The sequence below is a fragment of the Aythya ferina genome (assembly GCF_964211825.1).
Source record: "Aythya ferina genome assembly, chromosome: Z".
In the NCBI taxonomy this organism is placed as follows: domain Eukaryota; kingdom Metazoa; phylum Chordata; class Aves; order Anseriformes; family Anatidae; genus Aythya; species Aythya ferina.
In genome coordinates, this window is record NC_140299.1 from 30,509,264 (window position 1) to 30,527,037 (window position 17,774).

The 17,774-nt window shown below is 36.6% G+C and overlaps 2 protein-coding genes across 8 annotated transcripts in view; one reads left to right on the top strand and one right to left on the bottom strand.

The window, feature by feature from the left end:
* The window catches only part of UHRF2 (ubiquitin like with PHD and ring finger domains 2), an 85,590-nt gene extending 73,650 nt beyond the window's left edge, over positions 1-11,940 (top strand). For 4 of the 7 annotated variants that reach the window (XM_084505420.1, XM_084505423.1, XM_084505422.1 and 1 more), the window contains 7 exons: positions 2,955-3,061; positions 4,937-5,099; positions 5,623-5,760; positions 6,541-6,664; positions 7,057-7,220; positions 9,801-9,899; positions 10,800-11,940. In XM_084505420.1, the coding sequence (XP_084361546.1) occupies positions 2,955-3,061; positions 4,937-5,099; positions 5,623-5,760; positions 6,541-6,664; positions 7,057-7,220; positions 9,801-9,899; positions 10,800-10,946 (942 nt within the window). In that variant the 3' untranslated portion in view covers positions 10,947-11,940. The remainder of the gene's footprint in view (positions 1-2,954; positions 3,062-4,936; positions 5,100-5,622; positions 5,761-6,540; positions 6,665-7,056; positions 7,221-9,800; positions 9,900-10,799) is intronic. The other 3 variants (XM_084505421.1, XM_084505424.1, XM_084505425.1) reach the window with 2 other exon arrangements.
* GLDC (glycine decarboxylase) overlaps positions 11,111-17,774 on the bottom strand; it is a gene marked incomplete at its 5' end in the record, with an annotated part of 46,066 nt that continues 39,402 nt past the window's right edge. Inside the window, 2 exons of the mRNA XM_084504640.1 lie at positions 11,111-14,984; positions 16,051-16,131. Coding sequence (XP_084360766.1) covers positions 14,841-14,984; positions 16,051-16,131 — 225 coding nt within the window. The 3' untranslated portion in view covers positions 11,111-14,840. The remainder of the gene's footprint in view (positions 14,985-16,050; positions 16,132-17,774) is intronic.

Sequence of the window (17,774 nt, forward strand, 5' to 3'; positions counted from 1 at the left end):
CTTATTTGTGCTTTTTCAAAGTACATTTGAAAATCTTTGCATATCCAGCTGTTTCTAAAACATTGAAGAAAAAAATTTGATATGATGTTAAAGTGGATTAAAAAACTGGAAAATAATGTTGCCAATGCTTAGTAAAACACCATTTAGCTCTTTTTTTTTTTTATATGTCATGCTGTCCAAGAAACATTCTGTTCATGATCGAGGAGGATCTGGATAGGCTGGACTGATGGGCTGAGGTCAACTATATGAAGTTCAACAAGTCCAAGTGCCGGGTCCTGCACCTGGGGCTCAATAACCCCAAGCAGAGCTACAGGCTGGGAGATAAGTGGTTGGAAAGCTGCCTGGCAGAGAAGGACCTGGGAGTACTGGTGGATAGTTGGCTGAATATGAGCCAGCAGTGTGCTCAGGTGGCCAAGAAGGCCAACAGCATCCTGGCTTGCTTAAGAAGCAGTGTGGCCAGCAGGGCTAGGGAAGTGATTGTCCCCCTGTACTCGGCTCTGGTGAGGCCTCAGTGTTCAGTTTTGGGCCCCTCGCTACAAGAAGGACATGGAGGTGCTCAAGCAAGTCCAGAGAAGGGCAATGAAGCTGGTGAGGGGTCTGGAGAACAAGTCCTACGAGGAGGGGCTGAGCAAGCTGAGGTTGTTCAGCCTGGAGAAAAGGAGGCTCAGGGGTGACCTTATGGCTCTCTATAGGTACAATAAAGGAGGCTGTAGCGAGGTGGGGGTTGGTCTGTTCTCCCATGTGCCTGGTGACAGGACGAGGGGGAATGGGCTTAAGTTGCTCCTGGGGAGTTTTAGGTTGGATGTTAGGAAGAACTTCTTTACCGAGAGGGTTGCCACGCATTGGAACAGGCTGCCCAGGGAAGTGGTGGAGTCACCATCCCTGGAAGTCTTTAAAAGACGTTTAGATGTAGAGCTTAGGGATATGGTTTAGTGGAGGACTTGTTAGTGTTAGGTCAGAGGTTGGACTCAGTGATCTTGAGGTTTCTTCTAACCTAGACAATTCTGTGATTCTGTGATTCTGTGATAAGAGATAAGTAGGTCAAGGATGCAGGCCTTATTTTCTGTTTGTGAATGCCTAACATGCTGAGATACTTTCTTACTCAAATTCATACGTTTTCAATGAGATGTTAGTTATATTCATATAATACATAGAGTACCATCAGTCTATAGCCTTCATAACGTTTTGAAGCATCAGCATAATTTATTTTTTTTCCATTGTGTCAAGCTGTGAGTTTCTTGCAGGACTTTGTCGATTTTTTACATGAACACTAATAAAAATGAATTCTTTTGATATTAAGTATGTATTTAAATGAAAGAAAGATGAAAGTAACATTCCAATTCTGCTTGCAGAATCTTTGCCTGATACATCATTGTTTTTCTCAAGTTTGCACAAGCTTCTTATTCAGTATTAAAATATAAGCTATTTGAATGGGCTGGATTCATCAAGCAACTTCATCCCAATTCATATTATTGCTATCCCAATCAGCCTTGTGTTATTTCCACGTTTTGTTTGCCATGGTGTTATTAGCAGTCATTGAAAAAAAAAAAAAAAAAAAAAAAAAAAAAACAGAAAACAAAACACATAGCTCAATTCTCTGATACCTGACTTTATAGAATTTTTTCTGTCCTTTCTTGATAAATGGTTCTTGCCTTTTCAGTCTTTCATTTTTTGGAAACTGTTTCATATATTGTCCTTATACAACACAGTTCTGTTATTTTTTTGGAGATTCATTAAGCACGGATAAGTAGACTGTTTATACGATGTCTTTGTTAGGTTTTGAGTATTTTTTTTTCAGCTTCATAGCACTTGCTTGTTATTATGTATAGAGGAATCTTGAGAGAGAAACACTCTAATACAGCAGCTGAATTTCTGTTGGGTTTTCCCTACACTGAATAAGATAAAATCATTTCTATAATTAATTTATGGCCTTGTACAACCAACATTTCTCTTTCTAACTTTCTCTTTTTCTGCTGTTGTCAGTCATGAAATATCTGTAACAGTCTTGCAATGGATCCTTAATAATGTCAGACTTTTAATAGTGGTAAGAAATTGACTGAATTTTACTACTGCATACAAGTATGTTCAGAATTGTATTGTAAAAAAAAAAAAAAGCATATAAACTTTACTTTCCTATTATTTACTATTATACTATTGCTTCATGATTTGTACAAAATTTGCATCTCCAAAGAAATACCATTTTAAGTATTTTTTTTTCTAGATGGTCTTGAATTTACTAGGAGTAATATGAATTTCTGTGATACACTTCCTAAAGAAAATAGTAATACTGACTTTACTTATGTGTATGTAGCTTTTGATTGTTCTTTTGGTATATGGCAAAAGATTTCATCAACCTTCCTTCAGTGTAAATACAATTCTATGTAGAAAATATACTACATAGTTGCATCAGCTTAAAATGTGAATCTTAATGAGTTTAAGCTCTTACTAGTTCGGAGTAGCTGGAGCTATTATCTTAAAGTACCTGCCTTGTATTTAAGCACACATGACTCTGACTTACTATCACTCAGCCCCTTGTACGAACTGAAATGATCTCTCAAAGCTATTTATGACTCTACAAGTTATTTATTCTATAATGATTATCTTTGTTATGGAAAACAAAGCTCTAGCAAGAGCTACACTACTTATTCTCTAAGAAATAGTTTGTTTTTAAAGGTAATTTTTTAAAAAGTTGTAAAAGTCCAATTTTAATTTTAAAGGCAGACAATATTTTTAATAGGGATTTTCTGGTGAATGTTATATCTAGACCAGTAACTTTGTGCTGGCACAACTATTGTAGGACAATGATACTGAAATAGAAAACATGACTTCCCATATTTTGGACTATATTTTTTGTCTGAGTATGTACAGCAAGTTAAATTGCCCTTATATATACATATATATATATAATTGCTTTGATTTGGAGTGTTAAAAACAGGAATAATCTTCTTGCACAGGATCGAGGAGATGAATTCACTTACACTGGGAGTGGAGGTAGAGATCTTTCTGGCAATAAAAGGATTGGAGAACATTCATTTGATCAGACATTAACACACATGAATAGGTAAGTTTTTTGGATAAAATAGAAAAGTATTCCAAAAACAAAAAGCTGTGTTATAATTCTTTAATTTAAAATTAACATTTTGCAAAATTCATTCTCGCTTGTACATGCTACTTTTGTAAATGGTGGTTCCTCTTGCTGCAACGAGGCATTTTATGAAGCATTATGTTTTAGCCTTGTCAGTGGTTGAAATTGTCCTACAGTTTCCTTCAAGGGACTCTGGTCTAAGTTAGTGAGAAGTTTGTCAACGCTTTTGGGTGGAACTTTTCTATTCCAGGTGACTGTCTCAGGCTGATTTATTTTTTTCTAAGTTTCACATTAAATGGTTAATTAAGCTATGAAAGTTAGTGTTAAGAAAGAATGTTCCCCGATAGAAGAAATCCTTCATAGTTTGACAGTCCTTTCTTCCACGATAGCTCTGCATGAAAAACAATGAACTACAGTGTTGCTTTATTAAAAACACAGGCATCTGAAAAAGAACATTTATGTCCGAAAAGATTAGACATATACTTCCACTATTTTTGTGTGCTTTAAAAACACTGCTTGAACAGACTTCTCCATCCTTTTTTATTTCTAAGAACATAATGTCTGGTACGTAACTGACCACATAACAACTGTGGAGTGCAAAGATTGACTGAGACCTTTTGTTTGCTAGGCCTCCTTTTACGTCTGATGTACTGCTGTCAAGTAGAACGGAGAGAGATTCTTTCAGCTTTTTGGTGGTGTTTAAAGGAGAGAGAGGAAAAGCCTGGCTTGGATGCTGAGAAAAGGAGGAAGGGAGGGAGGAAGGGAGGGAGGAAAGGAGGGAGCAAGGGAGAAAGAGAGAGAGAGAGGGAGAACGTGATGTGAACAAGAACAAGGAGGGAAGATGGAAGGTTTAAGCAATAGATCAGCAAACATTTTCAGTGAATAGAGCAACATCCTTTTCAAAATAGAATTAAGAGCTGTGCTTCTTAGTGTCAGCATGTTTCTGCTTTTAGGAAATGATATATCCACAGGCAAATCTTGTCTTGTAGCTTTGCAGCAGTACACTCCATGCTATATTTACAGAGTATAGTAAGGTGCTGCTCTCCATTAATGATTTTGATAAAAGTTCTCAAGCACTTTGGTGCAGAAGATTGATATGACTCTATGTAGTAGGACCAGAATTGTTTTTGTGCTTGTCCAAATATTTCTCCTTTTATTTATCTATCTATCTATGATGGTTTTTTTTGCAATATTCATTGTATCCCTGTCTCACACCATTCTTTACAATGTGGATTTTACATGTATATTTGTACCGTTACTGTTTATGAACCACATTATTTCTTCTGTTCTGAGATATGTGGTTTGATTTGAGTCTGATTCTGAAGGCTTTTCAATCCGTGGTTAAATCAGACGATGATAGCAGAGATACTATACTGTTTGTTGCAGCTGTTTGGTCTGGTAGGTGTGGACATTCTTACTACTTTTCTCTGGGTTTCTAGAAGAGAGTCTTCATATAGGATAAAAAGGTTTGCTTGTCTGTGAGTTATCTATTATTATTTAACTCCTACTCTGAGGCATTTTATGTATTACGGGAGAGACTTCAGTTACTTAGAGATTTTTTCACGGTTACTATGTACTTTTTCTGTATAACATTTTTTCTTGCATTCATTACTTCTGTGTATGCACTTAAAAAGTCTAAAAATCTTCTGTTAGTGGGGAGTGATAGAAAACATTTTCCTTTTGTTGTATTTTTTTAACCCCCTCAATACTATCAATACTACAAATATGTAATTCTATAATACTACAAAATGTAATTCGATATGGGCAGTAGACATGATGTAATAACATTAATTCTCAAAAATATGTTGTACAAAGCAATCTGTTTTATGAATGTTTTAAATCTGTCTTTAGGGCATTGGCACTTAACTGTGATGCCCCCTTGGATGATAAAAATGGAGCAGAGTCTAAGAATTGGAGAGCTGGTAAGCCAGTCAGAGTTGTACGTAGTTCAAAAGGACGGCGGATCAGCAAATATGCCCCAGAGGAAGGCAACAGATATGATGGCATTTACAAGGTACTTTGATTTCTACTGTGTACAACATAACATTTTTCTAAAGCTGTTTTAAAAAGTCTTGTGTGTGTTGCATTGTAAATTCTTTGTTATTGCTTAAAAGAAAGAATTCTTTTTTCTCCATGATAGCATTTTAGTCTTAGTTCATTCCACAAAGAACTGAAATGAAATTAGTCAGAGCAGTGATAATAGAACGTAGTCCAATAATAGGATATATAAAGTTGAACACGTAAGCTACTTACGTGTGCTTACTGAATGATATTCATCACTGGAAATCAACTAATTTCCTCACACCTTCCAACTGTGCTCTAGCTTTTGAACATTTGATGACTTCTCAACATCTGAAATAAAGAACACTATATTTATATTAAAAAAAAAAACAAAACCACACAACTTTTACAGGTAATGGAAAGGCCACTTTATAACAACATGTGACTTAGCATTCTGATTTCTTCTTGAACAATTAAAGTATGACTCTATATATGTGTTTCACTTGTAATGACAGTAATTCTATATTTTTCTGTAGGTGGTGAAATATTGGCCAGAAATTGGAAAATGTGGATTTTTAGTTTGGCGCTATCTTCTGAGGAGAGATGACGTTGAGCCTGCACCTTGGACTTCAGAAGGAATGGAACGGTCAAAGAAACTGGGTCTGAGTGTACAGGTTCGAATCAAGGCTGGCAGAGCAGGAATTTTTTTATCAGTTCAAGTAAATGCAATCCAAAAATGGAAATCAGTTAAATTAAAGCCCCATTTTTCCTGTACTTCACTGGGGTAGGATCATATACAAAAAATAAAAATAAAAAAATTACCAGTAAACTGGAAAGATCTTTAAAAAACTGACAAAGCAGAAGGAATAGTAGGTGATGCTTTCTGTCTTAGCAGTGAATTACTTTGCATGTGTATATTAGAAAATTAAGAGTTTGAATCCAGTTTGAAAAATGTATCTGAGAAATCAAAAAAGTGTTCATTTTTATGTGCTTTTCTCTATGTGCGACTGAAGAGTTTGTACAGATAATGTGTTTCAGGCACAAAAGAAAACTGAGCCAGGAGGACTCAGGCATTGCAGAATCCATGAAAGATGGAAAGAATTAACACAGTATTTCTTTTCTCAGCAAGGCAATAGTTTATCATACTATATACCATCATCTTCAACTTTGCCTTTGCAGGAAACTTTGTGTAGTTGAAAGGGCATGGATTTGGATATCGGTTTCATTTTGACAGAACTCACTCTAGATTAGATCCTTTCACTTGGCTACAATTTCTCAAATATGGATAGTAATTTTAAACTTTTCTACATCATGTAGGGTTTTAAAAATTATTTTGTAATTATTCCAATATGTAGTCATAGGGTTTCAGAGTCTTGTAGAAATTAGTCTTGCTCATATTTGGAAATTCCTGTATTCTGGTGGGTTTTGTTTTAAATCTATGCTTTTTATTTTAGTATCCAGAAGGTTATTTGGAAGCCATGGCTAGTAAGGAGAAGAAAGATAAGGTTAAAAAGCAAACTGTGAAACAGGAGCCAACCAGCCAGAGTAATGGAAACCAGAAAAGGACAATTGACGATGGTATTTCTTTTTACTTTTTAGCATTCATCAGCAAAGTCTGTCTTGTTATGTTTAGTAAGCCAACAACATGAAAACTTCGCAGAAACAGGAAGCTATTTGGAGTACCAGTGTAAATCGTTAAGCACATGTTCTGTGATACAGTAGTAGCCTAGGGATCTTATGAATTTTTTTACTACACTTAGGGGTTTTTTATTTAAGCTCAGTAGAAAAATGAACAGTCTTCTGTGCATTCCAGAGTAATGCTGAGCTGAAGTGAGTTGGAGTAGGGATTTGATTGCCGCATTTTTTGGGTGTAGTCCATGTAGTCCCTTCTAGAAACAGTTTTGCCTTCCCCTTATATTAGCTTAGACTAACACTCTGGTATTACTGTGTCTGATGGTCATAATCTTAAGCAGGTATAGAGGAACCTACAAATACACCTAAAGCCATGAGAATGGGAGATGGAGGGAAAGGAGAAGCTTTCCAATTGACCCAAGAACAGCAATGGCTGATTAGAGAAGATTGTATGAACCAGAAACTGTGGGATGAAGTACTTGCTTCTCTTAAGGAAGGACCAGTATGTTTGCTGCATGCTTAAATTTTTCACTTTCTTTATTTTACTTTCCTTTAAGTGTTAGGAGAAATCTTCAGTCTCTCTTAAAACATAATTTACTTGTACTTTTGCTGAATACATACTGTTTCTAGCATTACTTTTATTTGTAAAGCTTTGAATTAAAGAAAATAATCCTTTTTATAGCAATAGCAATCCCATAGCAAATCCTTTTAGGGTTTGCTGGTGATGACTACATTGACATTGACATAGTAGAGATCTTGTCTTACTCAAAAAGCATTAAAAGTGCTTGTATATTCCTTTTTGAAGGGAGCATGTTTTCTCTGAAATGAAAATATATTTTTTGTGCTTTACTGATGTGAGAAATCAGGCATGAAGAAAGATGGTTCTAGACACCACTTTTTGTTTTGACGGAAAATAATTTTATGGCAGAATATATAGCTTGCTTTCTTTGTTTAAGGAGACAAAAGTACGGTCATTTTCAAGCTTAGATACGGAATTTAATATTCTAATCCAAATCAAGAATATTCCGGTCTTTAGAGAAGGAACCTTCCGTAAGAGTGAAAATACTTTGCTCTCCCAAATGTCAAGAGAATAGCAAAAGTAGCTCAAGATTGAAGAAACTATAGATACTAATATAAAAAAAAAGTCCACAGAAGGTATATCTCCTGAAATTCTATATCCTTCAGTGATAAGTAGTCTTACCAATGTCAAGTTCATAGTTACTTTAGCTGTTTTGCAGAAGAAATCAAAACACTACGAATTTAAAGTAACTTTATAAAACCCTGTATCAACGAAAATGTTTTTCAGTGAAAAACAAACCATTGGCTGGAAAATTAATGTCTAAAATGAATATACATATCTATTTTATCTGAGAATTACCACTGGCTATTTATAGTGCTTCTCTAACAGAAAAAACAAACAAACAAACAACAAAAAAAAACATCTAAATATAGCTCCCTGTTCTTTCACTTCAATGGTTTTGCTATAATGCAAAGTAATGCTGTACCTTTGTGTATGAACCAACATTGGAAAGATACAAGCATTTGTCTTTGTTCAATCCAGTGTCTGCAATCATTAGAAAGAATTTCAGCCCAAAGTTGTACATAAGCAAGAGAGATATATGTTTCTGAAAAAGAGAAAACAATAATTTAAAAGCAGTTGAGTTACTGAAAAGTCATTTTTCTACAGGTTCCTAACCAACATTTTGGTAAGAGTTTCATTTGTTTGCTACTAAAGGAAATACTGTAGGAATGGGTAGCTGCTATGACAATGTAAAACTTTCTGGTTGAAAAAACTATATTCCCATTTTAACTAAATAAATTGTTAAAGATTTTTTTTAAGTTATTGCAAAGAACCATATTTTAGCTATACAGGTACCATTTTTCTATACTCAAATCTTTATGCTTGAGGTATTTGGAGATCTCTGATGTGTCAGAGATAAAGATGCTTGTATGTGTAAAACACCTGATACAAATGTATTATGAGATTCCTCAGAGGTACTCTGAGAAGATTTAAAAACCAGGGAAGTTGTTTTACAGACTGCAGAGAATTCGGAGGGAGGACAAAAGAGGCTGTTCAGCTAGCTGTAATCCATAGGCACAGGCAGAGGTGACATTCTGAGTAAGAGTAATGTGAAGCAGTTTTCTTCTCCCTTGGCACAGCAGCAGAGATCATTCTGCAGCATTTCAGAGACAAGCAAAATTCTAGCAACAGTTAATAAACACTACTACTAAATGCTCTCACCTATGCTAAGAATCAGGTTTGAGGAACTCTCCAATACGTTTCATTTTCTTTATAATATTCATACTCAAGGAAATAATTTTTCAAACATTAGTTCTCTGGATTGTGGGAGAGCAGGGAAATTAAATGGTTATGGACCTGCTTCCTGATGAGTGCCACACTCTTGGATTTGGAGGATTTAAGAACTTTTGGAAGTTCATCAATCTTTATGTAAAAAGTGTCATTTACTAAAACTGCACCTTTCCATGAATAGTATTAGAGAAAACGTGGTTCAATCCTGATGAAATGAAGGAAGAGACTGTAAGTAGACGTGTAATAAATGTGATCAGAATATAGGCATAGATAATAGCATCGAGAGAAAATGCCTGGATCTTATCAATATTGTCTTAGTGCTGGTTGGCTCTGGAAGGAAATGTAACGACCAAGTCTTGAAGAGTACACTAGAGGAGTTCCAGCATAAGCAATTTCTTTGCAAAGCAAAGCAACTGTCTAACCACTTTATAGATTGAGTTTGGCAACTTAAACCACTTTTGTAATATTTTTACATTTTGTTAAGCGAGTTTGGTAAAAGACTAGCTCATTACACAAGTGTCTCATCAGTTAATCTATGCATTTGACACTTTTTCAGAGGCCAACTGATTTTATCACCTTCTCGGCTTAGGTCTGAGTGTTGAATGTGAATTTCATACACAAGTTCATTAATAATTTACATGTATGTAGTAATTACAGAAGCTGGGCAATGTAGTTTTGTAAATAATAAATTTAGTTAAAATATAAATACTTTGCATATTTTTTGGTGTGCCTCTTAATAGTATGTCTTTTTTGTCCTTTGCCCTACACTAGAATTTTTTGAAGAAACTGGAACAATCCTTTATGTGTGTCTGCTGCCAGGAGCTGGTTTACCAGCCAGTGACAACAGAGTGCCTCCACAACGTCTGTAAAGTAAGAATAAATTCGGTCATGCTCTGGGCTGTTTTCTTGGCTCTGAGACAGCAGTCACTAGAGCCAAAATGTATTTTAGAAAGTTGATAATTATTGCCTAGCATTCTGAGCAATAACTTGCAATGAGTTTGCCTTCAGTGATTGCTGCGTAATCTTAATTTTACGTAATAAAGAGTGTAACTGTGCTTAGTATAAATCCTGATAGACATAATGAGTCAAGTTTATCATTGCTGTCATTCCATTATGTTCAGTGGAGTTATGTTAGGAAATTACTTGAGCCAAATGTTGGTATGGAAACAATAATTTAATTTTTCATAGTTAAGGGATAAAAACAGATCTTAAAAATGTGTAACACTTTAATGAAGAGTTGTTGAAACAGTAGAGGGTAAATACAAGAAAATTATTTGGGTTCATTACAAATTACCATATTACTCTAAACGTGTCTGTAAGGTTTAACTGAGTCTTGTCAGGTGAGGTGAATAGATGGATGCTGTTACTTAAACAATATACCTGTTAATTCACCTTCAGCTTGACATGAAGGTCTGGAGTACTGTTGCATTCTAACAGGGATGCTAGAAAGAAGCTGCAAATGTAGCTCTGCTTCACAGGAAGGCATTAATGGAAATCTCAGCAGTGATGTTTTTTAATTCCTCCCAGACTCAACGTTTCACATCCCAGTCCTGAGCAGAGTTCTTTTGTTAGGTCATTTTAGTCACATAGGCAAAAATATGCCCCACAGGGCTTGGTAATGACTTCCTTTTTTTTTTTTTTTTTTCTTTTTACTGGAAGTACAGAAAATTGTGTCTTTGGTTTATAGTAATTTCTTAGTTTTTGCTGGTTAAGCTGTCAGTATAAAATGAAGTTCTCACAATTTACTTCCCAATCTTTTTTATGTCCTAGAGTTGTTTACAGCGTTCCTTCAGAGCTGAGGTCTTCACTTGCCCTGCCTGCCGCTATGACCTGGGGAAGGGCTACACCATGGTTCCCAACAAGATACTGCAGACCCTATTGGACCAGTTCTTCCCTGGTTACAGCAAAGGACGATGATGTGCTCAGATCCTTCCGAACTTCTCCCAGTGACTTTATAGACAGTAAAGGAGAATAAACATGGGGAATTCAACAGTGGACCAGCCAGCTTGATGGGACTCAATATATTGTCACATTTTGAAGCAGCTAACCCTCTTCCCCTCATAGCCATCTTTTTGGTGTAGTGAGAACTCTTAATTCTCAGCTGTCTTTTAACATCAAGGGTAGTTTTGGCCAGTTAACAAATAGTTTTTAAAGAAAAAAAAAGAAGAAGCCTCAGCTCTTACTGGCCTAGCTGATGCTTAATTTATGATTTGTTTTTTTGTAACTACCTCAGGACAGAGGAGGATAAATTATGGGGATGATAAAAAGTTAGTGAAGTTTTAGCTACACACTGCCTCCTGAATATTAGTTGTGCCTGGTCCATGTGGTTTGATTTACATAAAAAAAAATAAAATTAAAAAAAAAAAAAAGAAGCCAACTACAAAACAAAAATCCACAAAAAAAAAAACAAACAGCAAAAACCAGAAACAGCACTTAAGCCAGCTGGATTAAAGAACAGCAAATTCTGTGGTGTGCATAATCCTTTTTTGTCTTTTTCTTCCATTATGCTGTATTTTTTTTTTCAAGAACAGGCTGATTTTTAGTCTATTTTTGTGAGCTTCATTGTGCTTTTCTTGTATCTTATGCAAGTTGACTACTAATGACTAATGAGAACAATATGAATGCATTGTTGCTGCATTAGTGTAAAGTGATCTGTGTTTTTTGCACTTAAAGAGGGTATTCAAGACACTCTAGTTGTGTAAAAAATATTTCATATTAAAAACTGCCACTTCTGTATTAGTTAAACTGTATGCTTTTAGTAGGTCTTGTATCAGTGGCAATACATCTACACAGCATTGAAGGCAGTGCTAGCTTGGAGAGGGTTCAAATCGCTTCATATTGTGATCTGAAATTTTATATACAATATATCCCCCCCAAATATACCTTATTAAATATTTTATGATTCAGAAAAGTTGCTAATTTTGGTTTTTACTATTATCCACTTACTTAAATCATAATATTTTTTTGAGATTTATTTTTTCTGGATTACTATGTACTTTCCTTAGGTGGGCTTCTTTTTCCTTAAAACACAAGGCTTTATATTCCTTTCATTTATCAATGCAAAAATTGTTAAATTAAGAAGAAAAACGACCACAACCCAACATCTGTATTTATGGGCTCACACATACTCTACAGCAATGGCTGTTGTGTTGCTACTCTGGTCTCTGCTGAGCTTTTGAAGGAAGCATGTTAGTTGGATTTCAGTCCATGTCCCAGAGCTGGAGCAAGCCCTCCCTGCAGGGCTGGCAGCGGAGCCGGGAGCTGCTCAGCACTCAGGTCGTGCACAATGAACTGGTCATTCAGAGGCACGTGGTATTCGTCTTCTCCATGGCCAAATGTTAGCTCAGTGGCTTATTCATTTCTTTCTAAGTAACTTCTCTCTCTCCTCACCTACCCTGCTGGTCTCCTTAGGATTTCAGTAGCATCCAACATACGTAAAGTTGGTAGTGTCCCTGGTAATGTATCAAAAACCAAACCAAATCGAACCAAACAGGTGTTGCTGAACAGTTGTGAAAGAATTAGCTCTTTGGCTTTTTCTGTGCTTATTTAAATGAGGATTCAGCCTTTGTTCAGTAGGTGGATTAGTATTAATAGTAAGCATGCAATTTAAAAGAGCTGTAGACAGTCTTACATCCTGTTGAATATCTGTTTTACATAATGGTAGTGCATTTTATTTTATTAACAGATGTCATTTTACCTCTGTAAGGCTCATTTGCATTTTTTTCAATAAGCAAAGATGCCCTCTTTTCCATTCAATCATTTTTTTTACCAATTGGTCACTTGGATCTATAGTAGCTCTGCACCATTTTGAGAGGGAAAGCTCTCAAAACTGTGCATAGGAAAGTACATTTTTTAAATTCATGTCCCAGCCTTACATGAGTGTTGGTGGAATTTTTAGTATTTATTTTGTGAATGGCTCTGATTTATGTTTACAAGACCACTCTTATAAGCTTATTTTAATGCAGAACTCTTAGTAAATCTTGTCTATTAGGAAATGTGGTTATTTCTGATTTATATGACTGCACTGTGATTGAGTTTATTGTTAATCTACCATTAGCCACAAATTTGTTGGTTTAAGGTCAACCGTGGAAAGTATGCCACTTAATACAAGTATGTACTTCTTTAAAAAATTCACTCTAAATTAAACGTTGCAGTTACAGACACAATCAGGCAGCTTAACGGTGCCTTTACCACACATTAAAGTAGCTTGAGAAGACTTTGTGGAGATAGTTTGACAACCCAGAAAGCCTTTCCTAATAACACAAGCAAAGTTTAGTGATGTTTCCCTCCCCCTTCCACCCCCCTTTTTAGCCCCCACAGTGCTGTTATCAGTAGCTATGGAAGAATGCCCTTTTCAGTAGTAGATTCTCCATTAGAAAGTTCTAATATTCTCCACTGTGTATTTAGACATTTTGAGAGCCAGGTGCACCTTTTCAGATCAAAACTGATACCTGGCCCAGCCTTTCTTTAATGAAAGCCTTTCCTATTCCCAGTCATCTGCAGTTTTTCTGTTTAACTAATCCCCCCATGGAAGTCATAAGGTAGGTAATGTGTAAGTTGCAACTCCCAAATTCCTAAAGGGAATTCCCAAAAGTATGGTACTTATATGCAGCGCTGTAAACACTAGGCTCATCTGTGCCACTTCAGAGAAAGCTTCTGGGCATGACTGTGCACGTACCTCTCGAAGAAGAGGTTAAGTAGTTACTGCTGTTAAGCACAAAACCATGCAGCCCTATTTCTGAGTATTACCTGCTTCCTGATTCACCAAATCCTGCTTCAGGTGGCCAAGGGCACCTGTCACTACAGAGGAGCTCACGTGCATTAAACACAATTGTACCTGCAAAGACCACACTCCTTTCCGGTATGCTCTTCTGCTGTCACATTTACAGTCTGTCTGTGTAACTGGACAGGTAGGTTAATATAAATATGGCTGGGAACAGATTGGAAGATGACCACGTTTAAGGTTTGCATTCTGACTACCTTGTAATTGAGCATGGTATTACATGTAGCAGTAGCTACAAGTAGCTACATGTAACTTGCTCCATGCCTTCTTTGGAATAAGATAGGATCAGAGGGAACTTCAAGGAAAAATTGAGGTGATACAGAAAAAAAGTAAGTTTTTTACTGCTCAGTAAAACTAACCATGAAAAATCACAGATTTATCTCAATGTTAATCTCTGCCAGTATTTTGTTTCAGATAGAATCAGTTTCCATTGTGGCAACTCTGACAAATAAAAACTTAATTTTCAGGAGCATCAGTTCTATACTGCTGTGTTGAACAGAACTCTGTAAAAAGTCAAAATCCAAAAAATGATGACACTTAAAATTCTGACCAATTTTATTAGAATACTAACATTGGTAGGTAAAAAAACAGTAATGAAATATTAACATTAGCAATGTTACTGGTAATACGTGAAGTAAATTAAACAATCTACTTCATCAGTTTTTACAAAATATAAACAATTACTATTGCAGTTAATATTTAATTGTATTGCCTTATGCATCTGCTTTTTTTCTAACTTTTTTAAACAATATTTTCTATGCCACATCACAAATTGAAAGTTAATTGTTAAAACTTTAGCACAAAACAGACAAAATGCTTAATCAAGGCAACTTTAACATCAGCTGCTGTGGAACACACACATTGTTTACACCTAATGTACTGATTGTATTTACATTTTAACTGAGCAGTGATTCAATTAACAAACACAATGATTACCCAAAATATACACAGTATATAAATTCCCTATCAGGTCTGGGAGGAGAAGGCCATCCTGATGGACTCAGAAACTCAGGCAGTTGGAGGCAGTGTTACGAAGACGCTCTCTTCTGTTCAGAGAAGGGAGATTCGTAGGCTTCCATTGGTGGGCAGGTACAAACCAGGTGTTGATCTCCGTATATGTCATCAATGCGAGCAATTGTGGGCCAAAACTTGCTCTCAGGTTTCACAAACGGCTAAGTGCAGAACAAGAAGTTGAAAAAAATATTTTAATCTTTATGCCAAGCAAATGTGTATAAATGTAGTAGACACTAGAAGTTTTAAAAATGATAAATGTTGGAAAAGTGAATTTTAAGTGAAATAATAACTCCAATTTATTTTCAAACCCTTAAAGTTAACATGTATGTATAATAAAGATAGCAGTCAAAAGGCTATTTCCATTTTCAGAAAAGTGCATGCATGTCCTCTAACACACGCTTGCAAAGAAGCAGTTATCCAGTTATCATGAAATAAATGAACACTATGATGCTTTGAATAATGGTTAACAGATTAAAAAAAAAAAAAACACACAGAAAAGTGATGGAGACTAACAAGACCCATGTTGTTCAATATAGTTCTAATATATGTGAAAAATAAAGTTAATTAAAATAAAGCAAGCTAGCAACTTCACAATTACAGTTATATAATTTTTCTTTGAAACAGTTCATTAGCAATAAAGCAGGTGCAATTCACTTTCAGGTGAGAGGAGTTGTATGTGTTTGTTACATGTGCTTAGTTAGCTGTTTATAAGGTTATGGAAGCAATTTTATGCAATGCTCTGAGGAAATCTGATATGTCCAGCTCCAGTCTGGCCTTTATTTGTAGCTGGCTCACATTTATGTTGCTTGCCCCATGCTGAGCTTGCAGCTTGTCAAGCTCTCATCTAAGTTCTTTGTAGCAGAGCGTTGAACATCATGATGTGGGATTGTTTTGGGAGTGTCTGGTGCAGAATGTCCAGGCTGAAGTGACTAGAGTTCTAACTCACTTCTCAGTAAGAACATCCAAAATTTCTAAATCTCAGCATTTAAATGTAAGTTCAAACTTCATTAGAGATTTTTTTTTTAAAGTTATTTTCCTTGTCTTGCAAATAAAACTAATAGAACTGCTGTAGAGCTCACACACAAAAACAGAGTAACAGTTGAAAAGAAAAGTCTATAGTTTTTATTCTTACCAAATTAGGTCTTCTACAATGGATCAGAAAACCGCAGAGCGGAAAGCAAATTAATGTATGACCACATCACTAGTATTCCATCATTTACTCACCAGTGGGAATGCTGCCACTTCTCTGGAATAAGGACGATCCCACTTTGAAGAAGTGACACAGTTTAGAGTATGTGGTGACATCTACAAGCAGAAAGACATGTTTAAGACATGAAGTTGCTGGATTCAATTGAACAAATCAGTATGAAGCCTTCAAATTCACATAACTACTTAGTCACATTACTGTCTAGAGTTTCTCCTCACAATGTATCTCGGAAAAAAAAAAAAGAAAAAAAAAAAAGATTTAAAACAGGAAGCAAGTCAGTAGCTGGATATTTTCACCCAAAGTTTGCATATGTTTCTAGCTTTTCACTAAATCCTCTCAGTACATGAAAATTTAGTGCAGATTTACAACAGCTGAACAGAACTTGAGCCTAAAGCTGTTATATACCACAGTTGCTAAAATAATTCATCCACTCTTTATTTTACTGTTAGTTATAAGGTAATTTCACTTCCCTTCTTATGCCTGATAAATAAGCACCTCTTCCTCATTACTTTGACATGGCCCCCGAAATTATAGACGATATACTTCCTTAATAACATCCTCTGCTGTGTCAGCAAAGTTTGGGTTTCTTACTGGGGAAAATCAAAATTCAAATTCAGAGAACTGCTAAGTTTTCTAAGTCAAATTTTGAGGTATTCATCTGCCCCCACCAAACTATGCTTAAGGCTTATTCCATTCAGCCTCATGATGCTCAATCCAGTTTGCACACTGGTTAATGTTGTATTTAGAATCATAGAATCATAGAATCATAGAATCATAGAATATCCTGAGTTGGAAGGGACCCTTAAGGATCATCAAGTCCAACTCTCGACACCGCACAGGTCTACCCAAAAGTTCAGACCATGTGCCTAAGTTCACAGTCCAATCTCTTCTTAAATTCAGACAGGCTCGGTGCAGTGACCACTTCCCTGGGGAGCCTGTTCCAGTGTGCAACCACCCTCTCTGTGAAGAACCCCCTCCTGACGTCCAGCCTAAATTTCCCCTGCCTCAGCTTAACCCCGTTCCCGCGGGTCCTGTCACTAGTGTTAATGGAGAAAAGGTCTCCTGCCTCTTGACAACCCCTTACGAGGAAGTTGTAGACTGTGATGAGGTCCCCCCTCAGCCTCCTCTTCTCCAGGCTGAACAGGCCCAGTGACCTCAGCTGTTCCTCGTATGTCTTCCCCTCCAGGCCTTTCACCATCTTCGTAGCCCTCCTCTGGACACTTTCCAACAGTTTCATGTCCTTTTTATACTGTGGTGCCCAGAACTGCACACAGTACTCGAGGTGAGGCCGCACCAGCGCAGAGTAGAGCGGGACAATCACCTCCCTTGACCTACTAGCGATGCCGTTCTTGATGCACCCCAGGATACGATTGGCCCTCCTGGCTGCCAGGGCACACTGCTGGCTCATATTCAACTTGCTGTCTACCACGACCCCCAGATCCCTCTCTTCTAGGCTGCTCTCCAGCGTCTCATCGCCCAGTCTGTACATGCAGCCAGGGTTTCCCCGTCCCAGGTGCAGGACCCGGCACTTGCTCTTATTGAACTTCATGCAGTTGGTGATCGCCCAGCTCTCCAACCTGTCCAGATCCCTCTGCAAGGCCTTTACGCCCTCATTCGAGTCCACAACTCCTCCAAGTTTGGTGTCATCAGCAAACTTGCTCAAAATACCCTCTATTCCTACATCCAGATCATTTATAAAAATATTGAAAAGTACCGGCCCTAAAATGGAGCCTTGAGGGAC